This window comes from Epithele typhae (assembly GCF_022376455.1).
Source record: "Epithele typhae strain CBS 203.58 chromosome Unknown BXZ73scaffold_397, whole genome shotgun sequence".
Lineage (NCBI taxonomy): Eukaryota > Fungi > Basidiomycota > Agaricomycetes > Polyporales > Epitheliaceae > Epithele > Epithele typhae.
The window spans coordinates 1-12,836 of record NW_025954588.1 but is presented as its reverse complement, the minus strand read 5'-3'; the positions used below and the strand labels follow the sequence as shown (position 1 = coordinate 12,836).

At 62.6% G+C, this 12,836-nt stretch overlaps 1 protein-coding gene across 1 annotated transcript; it reads left to right on the top strand.

Annotated features, from left to right (window-relative positions):
• Positions 1 to 9,646: 9,646 nt before the first annotated feature.
• BXZ73DRAFT_84901 (uncharacterized protein) lies at positions 9,647 to 10,552 on the top strand (the record flags this gene model as incomplete). The annotated part of the gene is made up of 1 exon (XM_048023998.1): positions 9,647 to 10,552. A coding segment is annotated over one exon (906 nt), but the record flags the coding sequence as incomplete, so codon positions are not given.
• Between the last annotated feature and the right edge of the window lie 2,284 nt (positions 10,553 to 12,836).

Below are 12,836 nucleotides of genomic sequence, written 5' to 3'. Positions count from 1 at the left end.
GAGGAAATACATGAACCAGAACTTGAACTGTAACACAAGAAATGATCAATGATGGTGCCATATCAAACGGCGGCACGGCCTCCATACCTGGTTGTCCCCCATAGCGGTGGTGACGATCGCAGAACCAAGGCCAGTCGTGACGCTGACGCTGATGCCCCCGATCATGCTGCAGACCATGATGTACCACAGCATGCTCTTCTTTCCATACCTTAACAAACGGACAAGTCAGCACCTCGCTCATTCGATCGACCATGCACGAGTGACGGTCGTACCTCGGGGCAAAGTAGAAGATGATGACCAGGGCGGATGCGATGAGGATGCCGCCATAGATCAAGAACCCCGGTGACAGGAACAGCTTCTGGAACTCCCTGATCTGGCCAATGCTCTCCTCCTGAGGCCCTGGTTTTGGCCACGTCTCGTGAGCTCATAGAGGACCAGAAGAGAGCGGCACCAATGCCGTACCGTTGAGCGCTATGATGACCGAGCCCAGCTGACAGAAGCGGGGTAAGAAATGCGGGCTATTGTGGCACGGATGGCGACGTACGACGCAGAGGGCACAGCCGAGCCAACCAAAAAAGCTGAGCTTCTCGTTGAGGAACAACGAGGACAGGATAGCGCAGATGACGACGGAGAGGGCGCCCATCGGGGTCTGATAGGAAGTGGAGTGGGAGAGCGGTCAGGGCACTGCGGCAGGGGAGGGACGGGGACGTACGACAACGATGGCTTCGACGAAAGCGTACGCTGGACGGGGTTGAGAGACGTGCGCGGAGTGGGTTTCCATAGCATACTCACCTGCGAAATTGCATAACTCGCCCAGGATCATCACTATATGTGGTGTCAAGGCTATCCCCGCCGAGTCAAGTGATGTCGAACGCACTGGTCATTCCGATCCACCATAACGGCTTGAAGGGCGTGAGCGGAGGAGAGGGAGGACACACAGAGTACTATGGCGCACCGACTTGAGATAAGCAACTCCCTCTCCTGCAGCCATACCCCTCTGCGAGCGGAGAAGACCCTTCTTCTTGAAGACGAAACTTGAGCCGATGAGGACGCCACTGGCAATGGCGAGGATGATACCGACGATCTAGAGACACATGTGATAAGACAGTGGAGTGGACGAAAGGCAGGAAGAGAGACCTTGAGATTGCCAGGGACAGTGAGGGTGCTGCTGCCTGACGCTTTCAAGGAGGCGGAGGCGGAGGTCGACGTCGTGGAGGACGTCTGGGAGAACGTAGAGGACATGGCCAAGAACAGAAAGCGTATATCACCGGGCCAGCAGGAAGAAAGCGGCCCCTGAGGGCGGCGAGAGGGACAGAGAACAAGAGGATGGCGATTTGCTAGTGCCTGTCTTGGTGGCCTCTTCAAGACCGCACGACCGCTGTTTCGCTCTCCACCCGGCCACCGCACCGCAACTCCCACTCTTCCGGCCCCTGGTAGCGGCGCAGCACTGCCCGCCCCGGCCGGTGTCCTGCGCCATGACCTCATCTCTGCCCAACCGGCCGGCGTACCTCCTATTTGGGGTCGATGCCGGCCGGGCTCGGCCGTCGCGAGCTTGCGGTCGTCGATCAGCGCTTCAGCTCGAGAGCACCCTCGACCTTCCTTTAGACTTGTTCGCCGTCTCTGTTCCCTGGTTGCGTCGTCCTTTTGCTTCTCGTCGTCGCCCCTCAAGGCCTCAAGCTTAAGCTCCTCACGGACGGTGCCCTGGCGATTGAAACCACCCGGTTGTCGCCATAAATTGCTAGAAATTCGTGGCTTATACAGGCTGTCTGCCGCCGATCGCAACAACAGCTTGGGCCTGGACAGGCCCCGCCCGCCTCCGCCCAATTATACGCTGCTGGAGCTCTCTCTCTCTCCCTCGTCTCCGCACAGGACACCTGCACGTACTGCGCACACACCTCCCGGTTCTCACGCTTCGCCTTTGCACTGTCTTACGACCGGCCCGAAGTTTGTCCCTCTTGGCATCCCGCCTTCAGACGGATCAAGGGAAACGGCAAGCCATGTCGATTGGTTTTCGTTTTCCGCGTCGAGCTTGGGTCCGTGCTGCGGTGAGCCACATCAGACATTGGGGTGGCAGTCCAGGTGCGCAGCGTCGAGCCTACTCTCCAGGCCGGACGGACCACCAACTGTCTTATAACCAGGCAGTCGTACGACACATGCGTTCCGTCCTCCATGTACGTGATAGCCACCTCTGTGCAACGGACGCCCCTGTCTTTCCCGAATGCCGTCTGCTCGCCAGGGAAGATGGTCGTCGGAGCGAAGGAGCTCGGAAGATAGGTCAGTTGTTGGTCCATGCGAAAAACACGTACGGGTACGAGTGGTCGCACGATTCGTCGCGCACCTTGGGAAAGAGCACCGCTTGTCGCCTGGGCCTGCTGGCATCGTGGCGGGTGCTCGCTCTCACTCCACGGGATTCGTAGTACGGAAACCAGTTGTGTTGGTGCGATTCGGGGCTGGTTCCCCTGGCTGAGTGGTGAGTGGGGAGCAAAGGGGCGGTGGTCTGCGGCTGACGATGGTGACGACAGATTCCGAGCAGCAAGCTGAGTGTTCCCATGCCACGAGCTCTGCGGTCAGGATCTGTCCCATTTGTCGTCGGCGCTCGTTCGCCCAGTCGAAGGCGGTGGCAGCTTTCTCCCACGTCGCCTGTGCTTCTTTTTACGGTGAGCAGCGGTTCGGATGGGGCATGGCGTGTACGTGCGCAGCTCTGGCGGCCTCGAGCACGGATGGATCGTTTGGGCGCGGGACTAGGCGGCTAGTCGGCTAGAAGATGCAGATGCGCAGCAAGTCCCCTGTCCACGTGCAGCGGTATGACCCGCTGCGGACCAGCCCACCGCCCGCGCCCCTCACCACAGGCGGGCCACACGCGAAAACGGCAGAAGAGCAGCGCGCGGGGGACGCGGATGCACGCCCGGCGGCGGAGCGCCAGTCGACGACGCCTTGCACGCCCAGCGCCCGGACCAGTGCTGTCGGCTTCCCACACGGAGCTGACCGCGCTTTAGCCAGCCACCCCTTCCCCGCGGATCCCGCCAAGCCCGGATTCAGCCTCCACGCTCCCACCGACGTCCCCTCACGCCTGTCTCCGCACCTCGCGCAGCACCTCCTTTCTCCCACCCCGCCACCACCTCCCACCCTTTCCTCATATATAGCCCCGGGTATTCTCGTGCACTCAATTGCCCGTCTTCCTCATCGCCATCCCCCGCATCATCATGCATCCACGACTCGCCCTTCTCGCTGCCCTCGGTCTCGGTTCTTCGACCGTCTTCGCACAGCAGCGCGTACGTCGATCCGCTTCTTCTTTCTCCCTTCCGTCTCATCCTCCCATCCAGGGCAGAGCTGGTTCCGACGATGTCTCCAGCACCTCTCCTTCCTCCACCTCTTCCGCCAGCTCCGCTGCCTCCAGTGGTGTCACCGGAGGAAGCATTTGCCCGACCGGAGTTCTGGGCAACAGTGGTTTGATGTGTATCTCGGGCGTCATCAACGGCACCACCACTCGCTGTGCGTCCCCTCTCTGCACTCATCCACGACGCCCGTTTAATGTGCGTGTTTCTATCCAGACACCCTTCAGAGCCAATCAGAGAGCTTCGGTTGGATGGCCATGTGAGTTTCGCGCAGCTGCACCAGCCGATCGACCCTCTCATATTTGTCGTCCAGCGGATTTGGAAAAACCATGGCGAACTCACCCATGGTCATGATGTGGACCAACAGCGATGGATCCATCACTGTGTCTCAACGCCAAGCCTCGGGCGAAGTCCCGCCCTCCCCCGTGTCCAACCCGCCGCGTGTGGCGACCGTCGACCAAGCCAACTCAAATCTCGCCGGCTCACAGCCGTCATTGTCGTTCACTATTGAAGTACGCGAGCGCGCACTGTTTTCGCGCATCTCATCTCGTGTTTCACCCTACTGACTGACGCTTGGTCCCTTGCACGTCGCAGACCCAAGGAAGCACGACCGTGGACATCATTTGGGCGTTCAGTGACACCAACCCCGGCAGCTCGGACAACACGACAAGGCTTTCCACGGGCGACATCCACGTCGACTCCGGTCCCGCGCAACTCGACCTCAGTCAGCCCGTCTCGAGCAATGGGACGGTCGCCAGCAGCGGCTCGGGCACCGTCGACGTCCCGCTTGTTCCGTTCCAGAAGATGATCGTCGCCCATGCCGTACTCGCCACCATCGGCTTCCTTATCCTCCTCCCTGCCGGCGCTATTCTCGCACGGTATGCCCGCACGTTCACCGGCGTGTGGTTCGTTGGCCACTGGCTCTTCCAGCTTGTGTTCGGTACGTACCCCTTGTCTCTTACACGTAATTCACGCGCTCACGACACCGCGTGCAGCCGGCCCCGTCATCATCGCTGGTGTGGCGCTTGGCTTCGCAGCGACCGACGCTGGGTCTGGTGAAACCCTGCTCCCCAAGAACCACAAGGCCACAGGTGTCAGCCTCATCGGGCTCTACGTCTTCCAGTGCGCCCTCGGCATCGTCATCCACTACTGGAAGCCCGCGTCATTCACCGTTAGCAAGAAGCGCCCGATCCAGAACTACGCACACGCCGTGCTCGGTCTCACCATCATCGGCCTCGCCTTCTGGCAGGTATGTTCCGAGTGCTATTCATATACGGACGCTGAGAGACTGACGAAATTGTTTTTGACTCCAGGTGCACACCGGCTACGCGCTCGCATGGCCGGCCACCTCGGGCCGCCCGGCTCTCAGCAGCTCGGTCAACACGGCGTGGCTTGCATGGGTGGTCATCATCCCGGTGCTCTACTTCGCCGGGCTCGCCTTCCTCCCCAAGCAGTTCCGCCAGGAGCGCCCCGCGCAGAAGCAGGAGGTCTACGCCGACGAGCCGCGCTACACCGACTCGTAAAGGCGTTCGCACACGGACTGAGCTCGCCGCGCCCCCGCGTTCCCGGACTGGGATTCTCTTTGCTTCCATTCCGTTCAGCATAGACGCACGCGTCCGTCTGCCTCCCTTCCCTTGTCTACGCCATTACATAGCCCCCCGCCGCATCTTCAGAGATGAATGGACAGCTCGCTCGCCCACGACACGCCCGCGTCGGGGCCTTCTGCTCCCCACCTGTGCCGCTTCTCGTTTCGCCCCGCTTCGTATCCCACGTAGACCCGCTCCGGACATCACGCTACCCCTCCTACAGATACAAATACTACATGTACACAGTCTTCACCAATCGTAGCGCACAGATTGCTAGTACGTACACCCGCCGCGCGCGGACGACCCCAACGATCCAGTGCACCCGCCGCACACGCACACACGCACCGCAGCCCGCACTCCGAATACCATGGCCTGCGTGCTGATACCTGTCGACGTCCGTGGGGACCGCCAAGCGACTCTCCTGCCCGACGAGCCTAGGCACCAGCCGGACGTCGCTATTCTGGGCCGCGCGACAGAGCTCCGAGTTGAGCGCGCGTGGCGCGCGCGCGGCGGTACGACGCTGCACCTGTCATGCCATATGTAACGCGTCGACTGGGGGGCGGAAGTACGTGTGAGCTTCCCCTATAGCACGCCGAGCTCGAACTGCCTCCAGCATTCGCCGCGTGCGCTATCGATGGATTCGCACTGGCAGGGCGGCGGCGTGAGCTTACTGTACATATATTATAGGACGTCGCGCGGGCGCGGCGCGGCGCTCTGCAGGCCAGCGCCAGCCTCCGCGGCCCCCGCGGCGCCAATATTACTGCGCAGCGGTGAGGAAGCGCCCACTAAATACTGCTCCTCCTGGGTTCTGAGATCATCTTGCGCCTCGAGCTCCCGGTGAGTTCTGCGATCTCGAAACCTCGATCTTCGCGCCGAGCCCCGCGGCCGGAGTCGCGCTCTCACGCTGAAAGTAAGTATAGCAGACTTCGGACGGGGTGGGGCAGGGCAGAGCAGGTAGGGCCCAAACGCGTCGCGCGCCGCGCCTGCGTGCGGATATGGACGTGCGTTCCCGCGTGCGTGCGAGCCGACGGGGGGTTGCCTGGCGCGGCGCGGGGGATGCGCGATGGCCTCTGGACCACTGGTGGGCACGGATTTAGCCTCCTGGCACGCATCGCGTTGTGCAGGCATGGGCGAGGCTCCTAGCGGTGAGCCCGTACTCTTTTTTTGTGATCGTCGGGCTCTGTTGCCCACACAAGGGGCAACTGGTCCCATAGCCGTAACGAAATGACCGATCTGCTGTACTAGGATAGTCAGAGGAAGCGAGAAAACTCCGTGTCTCCTGGTTTGGAACACCGCAAGGAGATGCATTTATGCACGACCAGAACAAGTTCTAGTGCGTCCGTACTCGTCGGTGGGCAAAAGAGAGCTTGTGGCCATAGAAGAGAGGGAGGAGTTGAACCCGGGTAGAACATCGGCGGCGACTGGAGCCTGAGGTGGTGAGGATGACGGTACAACCTTTGGGCCGGCGTTGGGCCAGCTCGAGCTGGCGGTGTGAGCATCTTGGACGTCGGGCCGCTCGGTCCTGTTTCGAAGCGGTTCTCTTTTTCCGCCTGGAACCCCCGGTGTATCGCCTTGTACCAAGACATCCTTGGTGGGAGGAACGCAGTGGCAAAGATCATTTGTAGGCATGCGGGATCCCTCCTGGAGTGGGGGTCCACGAGTCGCGCGTGTGGAACTGAGTGGCAACCTCAACGGGTGGCCGCTGCGAGGAGCACGCCCACCGCTCCCATGCGTCTTCCGCGGTGCCGGGGCGCGAGGAGAAAGGCTGCATGGTTACTAACTTTACGCAAATGCACCAAGGATACGGAGGAAGAAGTTCGTGCCTTCCACGCCGACCTCGTACACATCGAATACCTTAGCGACGCAGCACGAAGATTTCTTCGGCACATCGAAACCATTTACCTTCACCGAGAAGAAAGATGGGGTGTTGATAGAAGAGGAGAAGCGCGGCGTGTTCCTCGGAGAACTGATTCCTGAAGCATTGCGCAAATTCGTGCATACCGTGTTCTCGGAGAGATACGCACCTTTGTCCTCTTGGACGGCCTCTCAAAGTCCTCAGAAAAGTTTTAGGTTGTCGTCTTGTGTGTTTAGCAACGGGTTGGGGGACTTGAATGCCGTCTTGCCAGTGGGGGACCACCAGTGTCTCAGGTGAAGGGACAACTGCCAGGAAGCGCCCAGGCGCGTCCCGAGGTATCTATCGAGCTGCCCACGTGTCCAAGCGTGTCCATCATCCTACTGAAATACTGAGCGCTGGGCGTTGGCTCTCCTTCGTCTCAACCACCATGTCTTCTCGCAACGTCTCTCAAGGAGTACACCCGATATGGAACTGCGTCTTTGCTGACAATTGAGGTGACCAGTGACCGCAGGTCGGCACCGCCTCTGAACGTGTGGTTGTGAGAGTATGTACCTGTACATGCAAAGTTCGTACTTGAATAATCGTTACTAAGGAGGTCACAAGTAGGGCATAAGTTATAGCAAAAATGCACGAGCGCATGGTGGTACTGGTGAACTGTCCGTGCACGGAATAAACAGTCTCAGAGCTTCTCACTCAGCTCAAGCAAGCACCTCGCCACTGTGACCACCCCCTTCGAGATCTCCGCCCTCTCCTCCTCCCGCACCCGCCCCCACAGCCGCCCAAAGCGATCCGGGTGCCACCGCACCCTGTCCGGCATGCCCCCGCGCGCACGAACGCCTCGACCTTCTCCACGTCGATGTCCCCAGGCGCCTCCGGCTGCCCGAGCACCGGCCACGGCACGTCCGTGAACCGGAGCCCGCCCTGCTCCGCCTCCTTCTGGCCCACGCCCGCCTGGAGCACGAACCAGCGATTCTTGTACCGGGTCACCGCCGCGCGCGCCGCGCGCTCGCGTTCGGCCTCCTCCTCGCGCCGCCGTTGGAGGTGTGAACGTGTTCGGTGCGTCTTCTCGTCCGTCCGGTGACCGTCGTCTCCGTCGTCTTCATCTTCGTCGTCGTCGTCCTCTGCGCGCTCCACCGGGGTCCCCGGGCGCGGCACCTGTGCCTGGACAGGCGCGCTGGCGGTGAGCCCGAGGAGATGCAGCTGCACCGCCGCGTGCGCGTACATCGACCACTGTGGTGACGCGAAGTGGGGGACATATGGCTGGTGGTGGTGGTGACGATCACGAGGATGAAGAGGGGGAGGGGTGTGGGGCGGCCGTCCGTGCTCGTGCTCGTGCGCCTGCGCATGGGGACGAGCGTGTGCGTGCTGGTATGGGTGCATGCGGCGGTGCGGTGCGGCGGGGGCACGCGCGCGGCCTGCTGCGCGCGCACCCAGCGCACCGTGTCCTCGTTCGTCGCGACTGCCTCCGCGATGTGCCCGTCGAGCGCGCTCGCGTTCGCGGGTGGCTGCGAGGGCGCATCGCTCGAGACGGGCGAGGCGGCTCGCGTCGAGGAGCCGGTGGGCGCGGACGAGGCAAACGGGGTCGGGGCGCCTCGCGAGTGCGAGTGGGCGCGGCGCGGGGAGCCTGGAAACGACGCCGGGGCGCGCCACCGCTCGCGGCCGTACTCAGCACGGTCGAAGTCGGGTTCGCTCTTGAGCTTGATCTGGTCGTCCAGCGTGCGGGTGGGACGCGTCCTGCGCTGCGTGCGCACTGCTTCAGGGCGCGTGCGCGCGCGAACGTGGGATGGGGGGCAGGGCGAGCTCCGCGGTGAGGTGTGCGAGGCGCTGCTGCTGCCTGAGGCGGAGACGGAAGAGGAGGCAGGCGTGTCGCAGTCCTCCAGCTTGGGAGATAAGGGCGTGCGAGGGCGGTGGACGGGGCGCTCGCGGAAGGTGGGAGAGAACATTGCGTGCTGGTGCTAGGCGGGGAAGAGTGATGGCTAGTAGCTGAGCTGGGTGGGTGTGACTAGGTGGGTGTGGCTGGGTGGGTGTGGCTGGGTGGAAGCAGGCGGGAAGTCCGCGAATGTGGGAGGGGAGCTGGAGAGCAGCGGACCGAGCGATGTCGCTCAAATACCCCGGGATTAGAGACGCAGAGAGTCCTTCCGCACACCGATCTTGAGTACTCCTTGTGGCGGCTGGCGGCGGCGTCGGAAAGCGGCTCTGGGTATGCTCGTCCGATCGCCTGCGTTGCACATCCGACATACCCGCCCGCGCGAGCAGCTCGAGGGACCGCGACCGGACAAGCAGCTGGAGGCGTCGCGGCCGGGCGAGCAGCTCGAGGGACGGCAACCCCGCGCGTCCGTGGGCAGGCGAGGCCTGCCACCGATCCCGGTCCTGCAACATCCAACGAGGCGCACTCGGACGGTTTCGGTGGGCGGAACCGCCCGTGGCGGGCGGCTGGATGGGTTGCTCGGATAGTCCGCTGTGTGCGTGCGGCCTCGGTACGTATGATCGCGATCGTCCTCGTAGGCTCGGTCGACAAGTATTCCGCCGATGCGCCGCCGGACAGAGTACTTGGACCCACGGCGCTCCACCGACGGCAACGGGCGGGCTCGGGCGCGAGCAATGGGCGCGAGTCGTCTCCATGCCCTCAGCGTCGTGACGCTGCGTGCCAGTCTGAGCCGACCAGATTCCGACGAGGCTGAGAACGGTGTCGTTCGGACTGAGCGCGAGGCACGAGCGCTCGGCCGAACTGGTGCTTACTAAGCGTGGACGCCGGATGAGGAAAGCGCGCGTCAGCGCGTCGAGGCCTAAGCCTCTTTCCTTTCCCCCTCCGCGTACACGCGCACACAAAGCGCATATAGTCACTCGATTCGTCTCAACTATCTCCTGACATGCATATCGACAAGGATCCACCCCCTCCGGGGGTCTCCAAGCCCGCACGCGCACAAGGCTCAAAGTGGTATAGCCGCGAACTCGGGCGATCTGCGGGCGATCCGTCGGCAAGCTCGGCTAGCACAGCGCCAGGGAACCCCGGCCCCCTTCCGTCCTCCTACACGGTGAGCTCGGGCACGCATATACTCGGTGTTACCCACGCTGCGGAGGACGAAGCCGGCCAGGCAGAACCTAGTCCGGGCGCTTCACGAAAAACCAGGGCTGAGAAAGGGAAGGCGAAGGCAGTCGAGTTCACCCCCGACTCAGACGCCCCGGGATCAGACGACGACACACCCGGGTTGATCGACCCGATCGAATTCCCGCCCCTGGGTGGCAGCCCAGCACCCGAGGCGTCTACCCCGGCCAAGGTCGGCAAGCCCGCAGACGCGGGGACGGGGGGCACCCAAGGCAATCAGGACGACCAATGCGACCTCGACTTCCCCATGGAGTTCGAGGCTCTGATGAAAGAGGGTTACGAGCCGGATGCGGCGCGCCAGATGCTGCGCGCAGCCGCCGCGGAGGCCGCCGAACGCGAGGCGGCCAAACAGCGCAGGAGGGAGGAAAGACACGCCGCGCGCGAAGCCGATGAAGCCGCACGCAAGCACGAGAAGGCCGAGCGTCAACGCAAGGAAGCGGAGGAAGTCCGAGAGCGCAACCTCAAGGCCATCCTATCCAGCGCGATCAAGCGGAGGCGAAGCGTCCTCGACTCGAGCAAGGCACAGCTCAAGCGCGCGAAGAAGTCTTTGGGCAAGGTCGGCAAGGCAGCGGCTAGGCGCTTGTCGCGATCGCCGTCGCGATCATCCGCGAGCGGCTCTGAGGACACCGCGGGGGACGAAGAGCTGGAGGAGGACGAAGATGAGGGTATGGTATGCGAGGCCGACAACTCTCCCGACATCTTCACGCTCAACAGGGCCCCCATCGACACCTGCCTGATCACCATGCTTCGCACCGGACACTACATTCCCCTCTCCGCCCTCACCAACGAATCCTTGTGCGCGATCCGATCGGAGGCATCAAAGCGGAAGCTGGTCAAAGCCAAGCCGCTGCACGGGGAGAAGAAGCATCACATACTCGAGGTCAGCGTCTTCCCGGACGAGCGTCTGATGTCGGCTGCGGACTGGGAAGAAGCGTGGAAGAACATGCTGGAGGGTCTGATGCCGGGAGTATGCACACCTGACATCATCGCGCGCTGGCGGGCGCACGTAGACTACATCAAAAACGAGATAGACTACAAAACCAGCTTCCCCGCTCTGCGTCAATTCGATCTAGACCTCCGACACTCCTGGTTCACGGAGGCTCCGGGAAAGAAGTCCCGCTTTGAAGTGGGCGGCCCGACGTACGTCAAGACGATGATACTCGCGCGGCACCAGATGGCCACAGCCGCCCAGGCACAAGCGACCACCTCTAGCGCCTCCAATTGGAAGGCCAACCGCAACGCGCGCGGTGGGAACTCCGGCGCAACCGGAGGATCTTCGGGCGGCGGCAACGGGCGCGACAACGGGCGCGACAACGGGCGCGACAACGGGCGCGACAACGGGCGCGACAATGGGCAGTCCTTTCAGTCAGGCAGACGCTTCAACGGCCGCAGGCTGTTCTGCCTCATCTGCAACAAGGACGGCCACAAGGCGGACCGATGCCGCACCAAGCGGAACCCCTCCGGCGGCCCGCCTTACGTATTCTGGGACGACAACCGCCTTCTCGCGTGCGACAACCGCCACGAGATCTGCTCTGCGTGGAACTTGGGCGGTGTTCTCCCTTGCAGCTCGTACACTTGCCCGAAAACGAACGACTGTCACCGATGCTCCTTCTGTGGCGCTACCTCCCATTGTGCAGCGCAATGCAACAGCTCCCGTGCGTGAGCGCGTCACAACCCCATACGACCCGGCTGCCTGGGATTCGGCTCTGGATGATCTCGGACTTCGGCACCGGCACGAAAATCTGACGCGATGGCTGCGAGAAGGCTTCCCGATTGGCGACATGGCGCCCATCATACACACCACTATCCACGACAATTATCCGGGCGCGAACGAACACATGGACTTCATAGAAAAATACGTAAACGGAGAAGTCGCGGCAGGCCGCATGTCCGGGCCGTACACACGCGAGCGGGTCGAGAGCATCTTGGGCGGCCCGTTCATCTCGTCCCCTCTCACGGTTGTGCCGAAGGCGAACGGGAAGTTGCGCCTGGTTCAGGACTGTTCGAAGGATGACGAATACGGACTTTCGGTGAACGGGCGTATCGACTCGGACCTCTTCCCGACCACTTGGGGTACTGCGGCGCAACTGGCAGAAAAGGTACGTCCCACGCGACCTGCACTCGGGAACCCACGCGCATTGCGCCCGCTTCGAGCATCGTGCCGCGCATCGCGCCTTCGAGCATAGTGTCGCGCATTGCGCCTTCGAGAACTGCGCCGCGCGCCGCGCCCTCGAGCATCGCGCCGCGCCTCGAACATTGCGTCGCGCCATAGAGCCTCGCGTCATCGCGCCTCGCGGACCGTGCCTTCGAGCATCGCGCATCGCGCCGCGCGCCCCACATAGCGCCAGCGTCACGGGGAGCGTCTTCGCGACTAGAGACCACGCGGGGGGCGCCTCTCGTGACACCGACACCATGCGGCCCGGCACGCGGCGCGAACCAATCGCTTCAAAGGAACCCCGAGACCTCGAGCTAACATGGGAATCAGATCGCAATCGCCCCACCAGGCACTCAGGGTGCTTCCATGGATGTCGAGGCCGCGTTCCGCAACATACCGGTGCGTCCCGATCACAAGGCGTACCTGGTAATTCAAACGCGTCCCGGAAAATTCTTCATCGACCACACCGTGCCGTTCGGGATCTCCTCGGGTACGGGTCTACAAGGCCAGGCCATGGACGCGACAGTCGACGTCATCGAGGCGCTTGACATGGGCGACAACACCAAATGGGTAGACAACCTGCGAACCTACGCTCCCCCTTAGCCGAAGAACCGCCGGGCACCTACCTATACGGCCACGACATGTGGGACATTGTCGCGGCCACGCACCCCCTCGGCGTGCGATGGAACATGGAGAAGTGTCACCCTCACAGTGACTGCTTCGACTACACCGGGTTCCGGTGGTGGATCGCGGCGAAGCGTGTCGGGCTCTCAGATGAGAAACGCGGAAAATACCTCGC